The following is a 15,378-nucleotide window of genomic DNA, read 5'->3' as shown; positions in this document are numbered from 1 at the left end:
CAAAATTTGCCTCTGAGATGTAGTGGAGTAGAAGTAAAAATACCTCAAAATTGTACTTAAGAATAGTACTTGAGTACATGTACTTAGTTACTTTACACCACTTGCACAGGATGGAGGTGTTCCTCTCCTCCACCTATTTCATGTATATATATTAGGGGTGTGCCGATATATCGTCCCGCGATATATCGCGATACGTTTTTTAGATTGACAGAATAATTAGGGGTCTTCAACCTTTTCAGGCCAGGGACCCCCAAACTGATGGGGTGATGGAGCAGGGACCCCCTACCTCGTAGGGTAGGGGGTAGGCTACTATATATATATCATATATTTATGTATAAAATTGTGTTTTATATAAATAAACATGAAAAAATTGCCTGCTCCTACGCACAGGTTGACCCAGTAGGTGTGCAAAAGGACCTTTCTCAGGGGCGTCAATTGGGTATGGCAAGGCATGGCAGGTGCCATACCTTGGCTCCAGAAAAAAAAGAGAAAAAAAATCATGAATAGTAGCCTAATGCAGGTGTAAGACCATTGTGTTATAGGTATAATGCATAGTTTCTATGCATTTCAGGGGTTTTGGGGGGGTTCACCCCCTAAAAAATGGATAGATGTCCCTTATTTTAATCTCTGGGAGTTGGCAACCCTAACCTTGCCATACCTTAGCTTTTGCTGAACTGACACCACTGATCTTTCTCTACAAAATATGTATAAACATACCATGTTATTGTGCATTCATTACTAAGCTATTAAAATATGTCATGTTATGTTTAAAGACAAATTTACATTTTTGGAAAAAAAAAAGAAAAAAAGTTTTTAAAGTTTTTAAAAACATTTTTTTTTAATCAAACAACAATTTCGCGGACCCCCTGCAGTACCTTCGCGGACCCCCTGTTGAAGACCTCTGAGAGATTTTATGTATTTTCCCCACAAGTTATTTTCATTCAAATGAAATGTGATTGAACTTGCACTAATAATGACTTTAGTTGATTTTCTCTCTCTTTAAAATATAGTATTTCTTAATTATTAATGATTACAGCTTGTAGATTGGCTATTTTCACGATTTTAAATTGTTTTTAAATAATGATAAAAAAGGAACATACAAGATTTCCACCCAACAGCCATAATATATAGCCAATATATGGTTCTGTGTCAGTGTATTAGTCTGTTTTTGCAGATTTCATTCTAATTGGCTACTATGCCTGCATATGAATTTCATGGCCCTGGGTAGGTCACCCTGGCTTGGCGGAGATATGCCCTGTTGCGCACAAGCTCCGCACACTGCAGCAGCAGGTGAAAGCAATTCACTAACGAGGGCTGTGTTGCGCACCAAAAACGAAACTGTCACATTCTAGATGCTGAAATAAACTTCCCAATTAGAACATTGTTGACAAACGAACAGATATAATGGATGTGGTTTGCAAAAGGATAATTTATTTCTTGTCCATCAGAGCGGTGAGGTCACTCTTTTGTTTGATATTGATAGCCTAAACTTTTAATTTGTTTGCAGTTATTCTGTTGCTTGCTTTATATTAAGACTCATAATTTGGGGATTTTGCTGTATTTTATTAGATGTATTCATCTATATTTTGCTGTTGAAAAAAACATCGGGGCACATCGGCCTAACTAGGCTACTACGGAATCCTCTCTCTCTCTCTCTCTCTCTCTCTCTCTCTCAGGCTAGAAATCAAACCTACCCTTGATTAGTTCAGGGTGCGTTAGATTTATCTCCTGTTTGGCCCGGTAATGCTTTTGTGTCTATTACACTGTGTTGCGGGATTCCGAGGGTTCATAGGAGGCTCAAAATCAAACCTACCTACCACTGTGTATGTTGTAGCTGCGCAGCTCAACCAAAGGGACTGGTGACTAAAAAAAAACGTATTGACAGGAAAATCGCGCTGAGGAAAAACTGTGAAATCAGTTGCTGGGCGCAGCTGGGGCACCACGGCCACTGTGGCCGTCAAGGCATGTCATTATTCGAGGGGCACACGGCCAATGAGAGGGGCAACGACAGCCATGGCCGTCGTGGCCGCCGTGAAATTCCTGCCCTGGTATCGGCACACCCCTAATATATATATATATATATATATATATATATATATATATATATATATATATATATATATATATATATACATACATACATACATATATAACAATTGTAATATAAAAATACACATAGAACATATCCACTGACTGGATATGAATGAATAGTTTGGTATTGACTGGGAAACACAGCTCACCTTGCAGTTGTTCTGTGGTGGCTGTGCTGCTTTGTTCTCTGCTGCCCCCTGCAGGTGATCCATGATCACTGACGAGTCTGTTCCCGACTCATCAGTGAAGCTGGGTGATGGACTGGCTCCTACAAGCACAACACACACATTGACCACATGAGCCCTGACATCGCCCATTTATGCACATTTTATAACCTTTCTAATTTTCGAACCATACATAAAATACACACACATAAAAAAGTATAGAAGAGTGTGTGTGTGTGTGTGTGTGTGTGTGTGTGTGTGTGTGTGTGTGTGTGTGTGTGACAAAACTCTCGTCCAATGACTGACCTTGGCTGGGTCTGGAGGCGGGGCTCGACCGAGTGACACGGCCGACGTGCACCGCCCTGGGCGAGTCTGAAGAACGCCGGAGGTCCAGATTGGATCTGGACTCTGTGGCTGAACCGCTCAGGTCCACAGCCTCTGGGTTAGCCTGCTCCGAGTCTGACTGGCTATCTGTAACAAGCAACACAACACAAGTACATCAGTAAGTCATATTTTTGATACAAGCAACACAACACAAGTACATCAGTAAGTCATATTTTTGATACAAGCAACACAACACAAGTACATCAGTAAGTCATATTTTTGATACATTTCAAGGTAGGTGATATTTTAAAATAGCAGATCTGCAAGCGCACACACACACACACACACACACACACACACACACCTCCACTGTCATGAGAGCCGTCTTCTCCGTCCTTCTTCAGGGATCCGTTACGTCTCATGGATCGGTTTGTGACGCCATGCTTCCTCAACAGGTGGCGCTCACAATTGGACTTGGTAGAGAAGAACGCATCGCAGTTAGGACAGGGGTACGGTTTCTGACCTGGGGGGGGAGAGAGGGGGGGGGTTACAATTTACAATTTCAATTTACTGTTTAAGCATAGCAGACACTCTTGTCCAGAGCGACAGTGTAGTGTGTCTCCGTAAACTCGGATCACAGGTAAAGCAAGTGTGTGTTTGTTTGTGTGTGTGTGTGTGTGTGTATGTGCGTGTGTTCTCACCAGTGTGTGTCAGCATGTGCCTCTGCAGTGAACTTGCCCAGGGGAAGACTCGGGGACAGAATGGACAGGTCATTTTCTGCACAGAGTTGGAGTACGCGTTCTTCTTGCCTTTGGACTGAGGCATCAATACGGTGGGCTTACCGTCCTCCCCTCCCGCCTCTTCTACTCCTCCATGTCTGTCAGGGTCTGGAACGGGACGAGGCAGGGACACACACACAACACACACTGTCAGAGCACTGGCGCGCTGTGGGGGTCTGTGGGTGTCTGTGTTGAAGTGTAAGCCATGTCGGCAGTGTGTTTGTTCGTGTAAGCTTGTAGTGGGAGTTAGGTGCTTCTGTCTACACGTCTGTCTGTCTGTCTGTCTATCACTCTGTCAATTTGTATCTATCCATACCTCTATCAGACCATCTACCTATCCATCTATCCATCTATCCATAAATCAATCAATCAATCATTTGATCTATCTATGTACAAGTCTATCCCTCTAGTCATACTGTCTACTAATAGGCTCAGTGCACAGCAGCCATATTATCACTTCCTTCACAGGTGTTACCAATGATACTAATGAAGGCTCTGTTCCATTTAGTGTAGCACAGTGGTTTCCACGACCCCCATAACTCTGAGAGTGTACAAATGGAACCAAAAGGACCCTTACACTCTCAGAGTTACACACCTGTAAGGGGCCATTTGGAAGCCCATGAGAGTCCCTGGACCCCAACTTTAGACCCACTGGTGTAGCAGAGTGTTTCCAGTGAGCCAACATGCACAATATCAGCACCCTGACTCTGTTAGACCAGAATGGAACAGAGCCTTCATTAGTATCATTGGTAACACCTGTGAATGTCTTCATAATATGGCTGCTGTGAATAGAGCCTATAACCCACTACCTCTCTTACGTTCCATCTCCTCACTTTCAATTCTGCATACATCGTCCCTTTCTACAGTATCTGTCCATCTATTAGCGCTCTACCATCCGTCTCTCTCTCGCTCTTACGTCTCTTTGTTCCCAGATCGGCCGCTCCCGTCTGGAGGTAGGTGCTGAACTTATTAGCGTCGGTGGTCGCTAGCATCCTCTCCACGCTGGCAAACTCGCCGCTCGACTCCAGGTCTATTCCACTTCCTGTGTTGTTGCTGTTGACCACGACGGCCTTCTCCTTAGCAGCCCTCGCCCTCTTCCTGGACCGCTTCCTGTTTGACACAAGAGAAGATGATTATTTCACAGGCCTGTTTTTGATTATGATTATATTGGCAATACATATATATCAACAACTTCTATGTATAGGGCCTGTGGAATGCAGCTCTGCTTTACAATATATGATATAATGTAATATAATTATCATTATCATTTTGTTATTGATTCTTTTTTCTTATTCCACGATTTTGCAACCCCAGTGCCAATTGTCTAAGTAATCCTGGGCGCAACACTCCCTCTGCCAGCCTAGGGAGAGCCCAGAGCCGAGCTCATGCCTCCTTCAATGCATGAGAGCTAACAAGCCTTCTTATCACCTGATAGGGGGTGAAGAATTTGTTATCGATTATTGATTACAATATACACTATGGATATGCCACACATAATCTGGAGACACTGGTGTACATTATACATTCTCTAATAAACGGCAATAAGGGTCCAAACTCAGCCTACCTGGCGGGTCTCGGTTTAGTCTCTTCCGTCTGGGTGTCCGGGCTGGCCGTGGTGCCGGGGACCTCCGGGACCACCACGGAGTCCGCCTGGGAGGAGGAAGTAGCGAGCCCTCCCTGGGGGGCCTTCCCGTCCAGCGAGCCGGCCTCTCTCGTCTTCAGCAGCTCCGGAACTCCGGAGACAGAGCTGATGATCTGAGCGATGGAGGCCAGGGGAGGCAGCTCCTTCAGAGAGGAGGAGGAGGAGGAGGAGGAGGAAGAGGAGACGATGGAGGAGACAACGGCGGAGGAGGCGTAGGTGGAGGAGGAGGAGGAGGCGGGTTTAGGGAGCAGCGGTTTGAGCCTCAGGGCTCGGGCGGGGTTGTTTTGGAGGCTGGAGAGGCACGCGGGGGTGGGGGGGGTGGACCCGGGGGGAAGCTGGTAGCAGCCGGGCTGAGGGTGTGGGTGCAGCGGCGGCAGGATGGAGGCGTTCCTCTCCTCCACCTGCAGGACTTTAGTCAAACCCAGGCCATGATGTGGTTGTTGTTGCTGCTGTTGCGGTTGTTGTTGTTGTGGTGGTTCAATGCTGCTAGCACTCCCTGGCTCCATCTTTATCTTTATCTTCATCTCCTTCTCCACACTCCCCGTCCCTCCTTCCGCCTCCCTCCTCTGCCTCTTGCTGGGGATGGACAGATCTATGGGCTGGTCCGGGTCCAGGCACTGGAACCCCGGCGAGAGCTCCTCCAGTTTGACCCCGGGCAGCATGCCGACGCCGCCCACTCTCCGCCCCTTAGCGGAGAAGTCCAGGGGTTGGTCGAGGTCCGTTGTGGCGGAGTAGACCAGGCTCTCCTCCACCTTGATCTGATGATGGAGGCTCTGAGCCGCGTTCAGACCGTTGGTCAACGCCACCGGCAGGCAGGCCGGGCTGGAGCGAGCCGAGGTTTCCGCGGCGGCAACGGGGACGGCCGCCGCGGCGGTAGCCACCGTGATGGCGGCGGGGGGCGCGGGGGCAGCGGCGGCCGGCAGCAGTGTGGCGATGTGGTCCTCGATCTCCTTCTCCTGGACCTCCGGGTGCTGCTTCAGCAGGTGGTGGATGCAGTTGCGCTTGGCGAGGAACGCCGCGCCGCACCGCCGGCACTCGAACGGCTTCTTCTGGCAGCCGTTGTGCGTGCGCAGGTGGATCTGCAGCGCGCGGTACGTCTTCAGGTCGTCGCCGCAGAATCGGCAGACCGTCTCCGAGCCGGTCGTTCCGCTCGTCTCCAGCCCGGGGCCGTCCTGGGTGATGGCGCCCATGGTCGCCGCCGAGGTGACGTACTTGATGTTCTTCTCGATCTCCTTGCGTGACGTCTTGGCGTGCTTCTTGCGCAGGTGGCGCTCGCAGTTGGCCTTGACGGTGAACGGGTAGTGGCACACGCGGCACACATACGGCCGCTCGCCGCTGTGCGTGCGCAGGTGGCGGATGAGCGTGGCCTTGTCCGGCGCCACGTAGTCGCAGATGTTGCACTGGTGCGGCAGCACGCCCAGGTGGAAGCGCATGTGGGCCTGGAGGACGCCCGAGAAGGGGAAGACCTGCTCGCAGAAGCGGCACGGGAACGAGCCTTTGGCCGAGCCGCCGTTGGCGCTGACTCCGCCTCCTTTGCCGCCTCCCGACTTCTTGCCGCCGAGCCCCGCCTCTTCCTGCGCGGACGGCGAGCCGGACGAGGGCGTGTGGGCGACGTCGCCCATGCACTCCATGCCCTCCATCTGGCTGCCGCCGCTGCCGGAAGAGGAGGAGGAGGAGGACGACGAGGAGGGGATCTTGAAGAGGGTGGGGGTGGGCGGGGGCAGGCTGGGGCTGATGCAGCCCAGTGAGGCCTGCTGGGAGCTCTGGAGGGGGGGAGGGGTGTGGGCGGTCAGGCTGGAGCGAGGGGTCAGGGGCGGTTTGGGTTTCAGGGGGGGCATCGACTTCTGACTCTGAACTTGACCTGGAGAGGAGAGAGAGAGGGGAGGAGGCAGGGTTGCAAATTGAGATAAGACAATCATATCGTCGCTGTTGGACAGAATCTCCATATTTCTACTTTTAAAGTCTCTGAAGTCGGGCAGAAACCAGCTAACTCCAAAATATTCATTTTTCAGGAAATGACTAAAACAAAACAAAAAGTGGAGTTAGGAGGTTTTGTTCATCATTGATAAGAACAGCTGAATGGACCTCCAAGCTCACAATGAGGTTGGAGGTCAAAAAGGAGGTGGAGCCTGGAGTCAGCAAAACCAGCTAACTCCACCCCCCTTTGGTGGAGTTAGCTGGTTTAGCAAAAAGATTGAGGATCCAATGGAGTTAGCTGCTTTTGTCAGAATACTTTTCATTGGTTCAATATTTTTTTTAATCAACACACAGACGTAAAGGGTGTTCAATAGCACTGATTTATGGGGAAAAAAATGGAGTTTGCTGGTTTCTGCCCGACAACAACAATGTTTTGTTTTTTGTAAAATAAATGAATGCACTACTGTGTCAGTCTACAGTGTCACATAAAAGTAGAAAAATAGCCAATCGCAAAACACATCACGATGCATTTTGAGCTTGTACATCGGCTATTTTTGCCACGTTAGAATTTGAGTAACAGTAACAGCTTTGGACATTGAGGTTTACACCCGACAGCAACGATATTAATTTGTAAGTCTCGTTGCTGTGATCAGCCTGAACGAACCCACTGATCCCAACGATAAACCCCCGATCAACACTTCCTCTCACCTTGACCTCCGATGACGTATCCCGGAGCCTTGGCCAGCGGGGGCAGCAGCCCCATCTGATTGGGCGCGGCCGCCGCCGCCACTTTGAGGATCTGCTGAATGTCCGCCAGCTCCATGATGGAGCCGGCTCCTCCTCCTCCTCCTCCTATGCCCTCCCCGGGCTTGACCCCCGAGGACGCCGCGCTGGCGCCGCCGTCGGGGTGCTGCACCAGGAAGCTGGCCTGGAAGGGCTGCAGGGACAGCAGGCTGAGGGCGTCCCTCTGGGACAGGCCCTGCAGGGTGGTGGTGGTGGCGGTTTTGCCGGAGGCCGAGGCCGCCGCCGCCTCGATGATGGGGATGCCCAGGCTGAGCCCGCCGAGGCCGCCCAGCGCCCCCAGGCCGCCCACCCCGACTCCCAGCCCCAGGCTGAGGTAGGCCGAGGCGGGCTCCTGGGGGAAGGCGCAGGACGAGGGCTCCACGTGGATCACCTTGATGCTGTCCAGCTGGGACTGTCGGATCTGGTCCTCGGACGGGCCGAGCTTCACCTGCAAACGTCGGGACACGTTAGGATGGATGGTACGGACCAGGGGTGATGCAACTTTGATGATGGAGAGGGCCACTATATTTCCACACTCACTCCAGAGGGCCACATTGCATATTCTGTCGGGCCATTCCATGTCACACAAAAGTAGCAAAAATAGCCGATCTACAAGCTCAAAACGCGCCGCAGTGCGGCGCGTTTTGAGCTTGTAGATCTGCTTTTTTTTTTTCCCTTTCAAATGCATTTAGTTATACTTATGTTAACTTTATGAACTTAAATACAAATAAATTGGACATAAAAAAGACAATAGAATTGTAATACTAGTCATTAAGCTACTAATATAGACTGTAGTAGTCATTAAAGCGGGTCATGTTTGCATGTTTGGGATTTTAACAGCTGAAATCAATCATATATCACTATTCCGATATTAACCTGAGGGCCGCATTAAGTGAAGGCTGCATGTGGCCCCCGGGCCGCCAGTTGCCCATGTATGGTACAGACAGACGTAAAAACAATACAAAGAGACACCGAGATAGACAGAGAGACAGACACAACGACAAGACAGGTAGACAGACATTTTATATTTTCCCCTCTATAAACCTACAATTTACAACAAGTTGTACAACAAGTTGTAAATTGTATATCATTATTATTATTATAGCGTAAAATAACTCGACATGCCGATGAAAACACTTAGCCTCCCACCCCACAAACAAAGACTTCCAAAAGGTCACCTTGGATACGTGCTGGAGGCCCAGCGACTCCAGGAAGCTGGACTGCTGTGGGGGCAGGACTTCCTGTTTAGCCGAAAGGCTGTGGCTCTGCGCCGCCGCCGCCGCCTCTACTAGCTTCTCCGCGGCTTTCTCTCCCGCGGCGACCCCCGCCGGTTGGTCGGGGTGGGCGACGGCAGTGTGCAGGTCCAGAGCAGACTGCAGGGGGAAGGCCTTGTCACAGCTGTCACACACAAAACGATGGAAGCGACTCACACACCGCCGGAGGTTAGTCTCACACCACACCTGGATGGATGTAGGGAGGGAGGGAGAGAGAGGGAGATGGAGAGAGGGATGGAGAGAGGGAGAGAGAGATGGAGAGAGAGATGGAGGGTGTTGTTATGTGGAGGAACGAGTTAACAATGAATGTTCTGTTAGCTGTGCAATGTAAAGAAAATAACTCTAAACCCGCTGCCATGTTTTAATATGGAACTCTACACCTTCACATACAGTCAGCTTAGATAGATTTACTCTTAACTGTACTAAAACACAAAAACAAGGGCTGCAAACGGCGCGCGTCAAAACAGCAGGCCCCCATTGTGACCCATCATTTAATCTGAACTGAGTATTACAGTTACCCAGTGTGTCATCTTTATCTTTTGTTTTCAGTGTTTTATGTGTGTGCCTGTGAGTTTCGTGCGTGTATATTGACTGAATCAAGCTTTTACTTTTGGTACTTTAAGTACATTTTGATACCAATACTTTTGTACTTTTACTCAAGTACATTTTGAATTCCAGACTTTTACTTGTAACAGAGTACTTCTACATAGCAGTATTGATACTTTTACTTAAGTAAAACATTGAAGTACTAATCCATTCATGACTTACCTCGACTGAAATGAGGGTTTTCACCCGACAGTACTATAATGTTTACCTGTGCGATGTGGGCGAACTTGTTGCAGGAGAAGTCGATGAAGGCGAGGTCGTTGAAACCGTTAGGAATGGAGGGATTGTTCTGGATGAAAGGACGTCCCATGGGGTCCTGGGGGAGGAGCTTATGGACCGCCGCGTTGTGACGCAACAGGCCGCGGTGTGTCCTAAATGACACGCAACACAGGTCACACCTGGAGAGAGAGAGAGAGGTTGGATTAGAGTGGCAAGTGTCACTTTTAACATAATGAATTCTTACTGTGTGAAGACACTAGATGGTGCCATTTCTGTGTAAGAGTGCCTGCCTGTGTGTGTGTGTGTGTGTGTGTGTGTGTGTGTGTGTGTGTGTGTGTGTGTGTGTGTGTGTGTGTGTGTGTGTGTGTGTGTGTGTGTGTGTGTGTCTGTGTCTGTGTGTGTGTGTGCGATAACCCCAGTAACTGCTGGTCCTGTGCTCGTTAAGCGCTGAGAGGGACAGCTGCTCAATGTCTGCCACAGTCACACTCTCTTATCAGCATCCTCTGTGTGTGTGTGTGTGTGTGTGTGTGTGTGTGTGTGTGTGTGTGTGTGTGTGTGTGTGTTTAAGCTGTGTGTAATCCCTTCAGACACCTTGTCAGAGGATTCTTTGGGGTGCAGGAGAGGAGAGAGAGACACATACATACACACACACACACACACACACACACACACACACACACACACACACACACACACACACACACACACACACACACACACACACACACACACACACACACACACACACACACACACACACACACACACACACACACACACACACACACGACCATATGTGGTCTCACACTTGGTAATCAGCTCCTCCTCCTCCTCTTTTTTCTCTCCTCCCTCATCCAGTCTCCCCCTCCTCTCCATCTCATCTTTTCATCTCCCTCCCTCCATCTTTGTTCACCATTTCTCAACTCACTCGTCCTGTCCTGTCCATCCTGGTGTGTGTGTGTGCGCACGCGTGCGTGTGTGCGCTTCCTCACACTGGACTGTGAGAGGAGCCTAATCCCAAAGCGACTGGCTCAGGACCAGAGAATTACTGTGTGTGTGTGTGTGTGTGTTTGTGTGTTTGTGTGTGTTTAGCCTATAATGTCATCTCAGCCTCTTAGTGACAATAAGTACCACATGCTAGTTAGTAAGCAAACTACACCTTATCTATCCATCTATCTCTGTCTATTTATCTGTCTGTCTAGTGTCTGCGTGTGTGTGTGTGTGTGTGTGCGCGCGCGTGCGTGCATGTAGGGAGGAGTTTTTTAGTTGAAGGAGTTTGCATCGCCATGGATACTGTCTGTGTAGGTGGGGGTTTTGTCGTCACGGCAACGAGGGCCAGCCGAGCGGGGCCTAAACCCTCCATCTCTCTCTTTTCCCTCTATTTAGTGATTTATTGACCCCCCCCTTCTTTTTCTCTCCCTCCCTCTCTCTTTCTTTCTTCTCCTCCTCCTCCTCTCTCCCTCACTCAGCACTGTCCCCTGCCTTCTCCGACGTGTCCTCCAGTGGTGAAACAGAGTAAATACTCAAGTATTCAAAAGGTACATACTACATATTACAAAGTACATTTTCTGAAATTGTGAGAAATTCTTAAAACAAATGTGAACACTGTGAGCTTGTAGTGGCTATGAAGCGGTTCATTGATAATACGTAAGTTTGGGTGGAGTCAAAAGTACAATATTTCTATTTACAATGTAGCAGAGTGAAAGTCATCAGCTTAGAAAAGAACACGTTAAAACCCCCCCAAAAAGTACAATACTCAAGTAAATGTACTCAGTTACTGTCCACCACGGTTCCTCTCCCTCTTCTTTTCCTTTCCTTTCATCCTCCCCTCCCTCTCTCTTCCCTCGCTCCGTGGGACACCCCCCGCCTGCTAATTACCTCCAATTACTGCCGCCTTAGGAAGAGAAACCTTGCATCTCCAGTTCATCTCTTTATGTTTTGTCCATAAATCAATGGTTCTCAAACTTATTTTTATTATTTCCATTTACAGAGTTAAGGAACTCCCTTAAAGACGGGGTGCCGTGATTTTCAGTGACCCCCCCCCTAAAACATAATCATACGGTATTATGGTTATACTAGTAGGTAGAAACTCAAAATAGTCATAGAAGACACAAAACACCATAAAAACACCACCAGGGGGCTTAATGTTCTATCAACCTCATAGACACATGAAAAACAGAAAAAGTGCAAAACCATGGCACCACCTCTTTCTTAACTCTGACAGTATACAAATGTAACCAAATGGACCCGTTAGGGTCCATTTGGTTCCATTTGTATACTGTCAGAGTTACAGACTTGTAAGTGTCCATTTAGGAACCTAGAGGTTGTATTTTTTTTTCTTTTTTATTAACTGTGTGTGTGTGTGTGTGTGTGTGTGTGTGTGTGTGTGTGTGTGTGTGTGTGTGTGTGTGTGTGTGTGTGTGCGTGTGTGTGTACCTCAGTGTGGTGTCGGGGTGTGTGTCCATGTGTGCGTCCAGGTCATGTCTGCTGGTGCAGGTCTGGAAGCAGATTGGACAGCGGACATATTCTTCTATCTTCTGCGGCTGCACAGGACTCTTCTCCTCTACCACGCTCTCCTCTGGAACCTACACACACACACACACACACACACACACACACAGAAGTGAGATTGGCCATGCACTTAAAAACTTTCAACAGCTCGCAAGCGCTTTAACACACATCTTCTCTTATGGGGGTCCTTGGCACAAAACAATTTCAGATGAGGGTCCGCGACCAAATACATATCAATCTGGGGGTCCTTGACATGAAAAAGTTTGAGAACAACTGACTTTCACAGATGAATGGAAACGATTCTGACGATCCTTCAAAACTACGATCATCTCAAATAGTTTCTATCAGGCCGTTTAAAATAATTGTGACAGGCCTAGTGTGTGTGTGTGTGTGTGTGTGTGTGTGTGTGTGTGTGTGTGTGTGTGTGTGTGTGTGTGTGTGTGTGTGTGTGTGTGTGTGTGTGTGTGTGTGTGTGTGTGTGTGTGTATTTACCTTCTTGCTGGGCGGTTCCTCTTTCTCCTCCTCCAGACGTCTCTTGGCGGACGGACGTCTGCGCTTGGTGGGGGAGGGGGGGGTGAAGGAGAGAGACACCGTGGAGGGGTCCTTCTCGTGAATCTTCATGTGTCTGCATGGAGAGAGAGAGAGAGAGGGAGGGAGAGAGATTAGTCAAAAGTTAATATTGTGTTGCATTGCCTTTAGCGAGAATGATGGATTATAATCGTTGCTGTCAGGCAGAAACCGCTTATCTCCATGTTTAGTAATGCACTACATACTCCAGCATCTCACGCTAAAGTATCAAAAGGATTAGATCTGCAAGCTTGAAATGTGCCGTGTTTTTAGCTTGTCGATCAGTTACTTTTGCTCTTTTTTGCATTTCACTACTGAAAAGTAATACGTTTTGGACAAATGAGGTTTCCACCAACAGAGGCGATATTATTTAGCGGTGGTAGTGGGCTCAGGAGGTAGAGCGGCCGCTTTAGGTTGCTGGTTTGATCCCCGGCTCCCCATGGGCTAGTCCCGACATGTCCTTGAGCAAGACACTGAAGCACTTACTGCTCCCTATGAGCAGGTTGGTTGCATGGTTTCCCCTGCCGTCGGTGTGTGAATGTGTGTGTGAATGTGTGTGTGAATGTAATGCACATTGTAAAGCGCCTTGGATAAAGGCGCTATGATATAAATGTAACATTCACCCCTTTAAATAAAGGATAAATCAAATAAAAAAATTGATGGAGGGGAAGAGATGAGATAAAACTTATTATGGCTAGTATACACAAGAAGACTTTGAAAAGACTCCTCTAGAACACTGGTTCTCAAAGTGGGGTCCGGGGACCCCCAGGGGTCCTTGAGGGAGTTCCAAAGGGTCCCCAGCTAAATGATAGGTAGTTAGGAACGAAATGGACCCTTATGAGGCTGTAACTGAGTGTACAAATGGAACCAAATGGACCCGTCCATTTGGTTCCATTTGTACACTCTCAGAGTTAAATTAACATAGATTTTACAACATAAATTGCGGTCCCAGAGATAGAGATGCCATTCAATGGGGGTCCGTAGCCTAATGCATGTCAAACTGGGGGTCCTTGAAATTAAAATGGTTGAAAATCACTGCTAGAGCAGTAAACATTTTCTCTGATGGGGGTCCCTGGCATATCTTTTCAAATGGGGGTCCGCAGGCTAATAAGTGTCGATTTGGGGGTCCTTGACATGAAAAAAGTTTGAGAACCACTGCTCTAGAGGTGGTATTATAGAGGCACAATCGAGGGAGATGCACGTGCGGACACACAAAATATGCATGACACACTCTCAAGTCACGTGCACTCTCCCTGTAATGATGTCTAGACAAAACAAACACACACACATGTCTAGACCAAAAAACACGCATGCATGCACATGACGCACTTGCGCGCGCACACACACACACACACACACACACACACACACAGAGTCTAGACAAAATACGCACACGCACATTAATGGTATCTAGACTGTGTGTGATTATCTAGCTAGACTCTGCAGCCAGACTTCCTTATATGGTCGGGAGGGAGAGCCCAGGAAGTGATGAGATCAGGGCAGGAAGTCATCATCTCCATCACCATGGCGACCGTACCCTCTGTGCATAACTGTATAGTGCTGAGATTCTGGAAGGTGGCACACTTCCTGTTCCGGCTCAAGTGTCCCTTAGCCCCTCGTGTGATTGGCTCAGCAGGGGATTTGAACCCGGAAAACACGTATGACACCTTGATATCGTGGCTGTCGGGTGGAAACCTCCAAAGCCGTTACTTTTCAGAATTACAATTCAAAAACAGTGGTGGTAAAAGTACTCAAATGTTTTACTTAAGTAAAAGTATAAATACTGCAATGTAGAAGTACTCTGTTACAAGTTAAGTCCGGAATTCAAAATGTACTTGAGTGAGAGTACAAAAGTATTGGTATAAAGATGTACTTAAAAGTACCAAAAGTAAAAGTACTAAAATGTTTGAAAGTACTAAAAGTAAAAGTACGCGATGCGACATGTTGTGAGCTTGTAGATCGGCTATTTTCAAATAGCCTACGTATAAAATAGGGCTAAAGTGGTTAATGTATGTTTTATGATGTAATAATGTATATCTGCAAAGTAACTAGTAACTAAAGTTTTCAAATAATTGTAGTGGAGTAAAAGTACAATATTTGCCTCTGAGATGTAGTGGAGTAGAAGTAAAAGTATAGACAATTGGAAAAACTCCAGTAAAGTAAAAGTACCTAAAAATTGTACTTAAGTACAGTACTTGAGTAAATGTACATAGTTACTTTACACCACTGTTCAAAATTAGCAAAAACAATAACCCGAAAAATAGTTTCAGCTCGTAGACCGGCTATTTTAGCTACTTTTGTGTGACACTGTAGTAGTATGATGAAGTGGGGCATTCATACAATATGGAGACAAGAGGGTTCTGCCCGACAGTTAACGATATGAGTGTGTGACCTTCTGGACAGCCGGGGACTACAGCTATGCACGGAGGCCTCCTTCACCTCCTTCCCCTCCTACTGAACCCCCTCAACTCCATCTCTCCTATATATCTCCTCTTCTCATT

At 47.8% G+C, this 15,378-nt stretch overlaps 1 protein-coding gene across 3 annotated transcripts in view; it reads right to left on the bottom strand.

Annotated features, from left to right (window-relative positions):
* The window catches only part of LOC311038867 (ras-responsive element-binding protein 1-like), a 69,348-nt gene that overhangs the window by 6,559 nt on the left and 47,411 nt on the right, over positions 1–15,378 (bottom strand). For 2 of the 3 annotated variants that reach the window (XM_084048485.1, XM_084048484.1), the window contains 11 exons: positions 12,803–12,935; positions 12,236–12,384; positions 9,789–9,978; positions 8,879–9,160; positions 7,626–8,148; positions 4,923–6,861; positions 4,275–4,468; positions 3,281–3,466; positions 2,944–3,102; positions 2,562–2,726; positions 2,241–2,359 (listed from right to left, as the gene is read on the bottom strand). In XM_084048485.1, coding sequence (XP_083904611.1) covers positions 2,241–2,359; positions 2,562–2,726; positions 2,944–3,102; positions 3,281–3,466; positions 4,275–4,468; positions 4,923–6,861; positions 7,626–8,148; positions 8,879–9,160; positions 9,789–9,978; positions 12,236–12,384; positions 12,803–12,935 — 4,039 coding nt within the window. The remainder of the gene's footprint in view (positions 1–2,240; positions 2,360–2,561; positions 2,727–2,943; positions 3,103–3,280; positions 3,467–4,274; positions 4,469–4,922; positions 6,862–7,625; positions 8,149–8,878; positions 9,161–9,788; positions 9,979–12,235; positions 12,385–12,802; positions 12,936–15,378) is intronic. The other variant, XM_084048486.1, reaches the window with a different exon arrangement.

This window comes from Gymnoscopelus microlampas (genome assembly GCF_963454915.1).
Source record: "Gymnoscopelus microlampas genome assembly, chromosome: 22".
Taxonomy (NCBI): Eukaryota; Metazoa; Chordata; class Actinopteri; order Myctophiformes; family Myctophidae; genus Gymnoscopelus; species Gymnoscopelus microlampas.
Note: the sequence above shows the minus strand (reverse complement) of the source record. Positions and strands in the feature narration are given on the sequence as shown.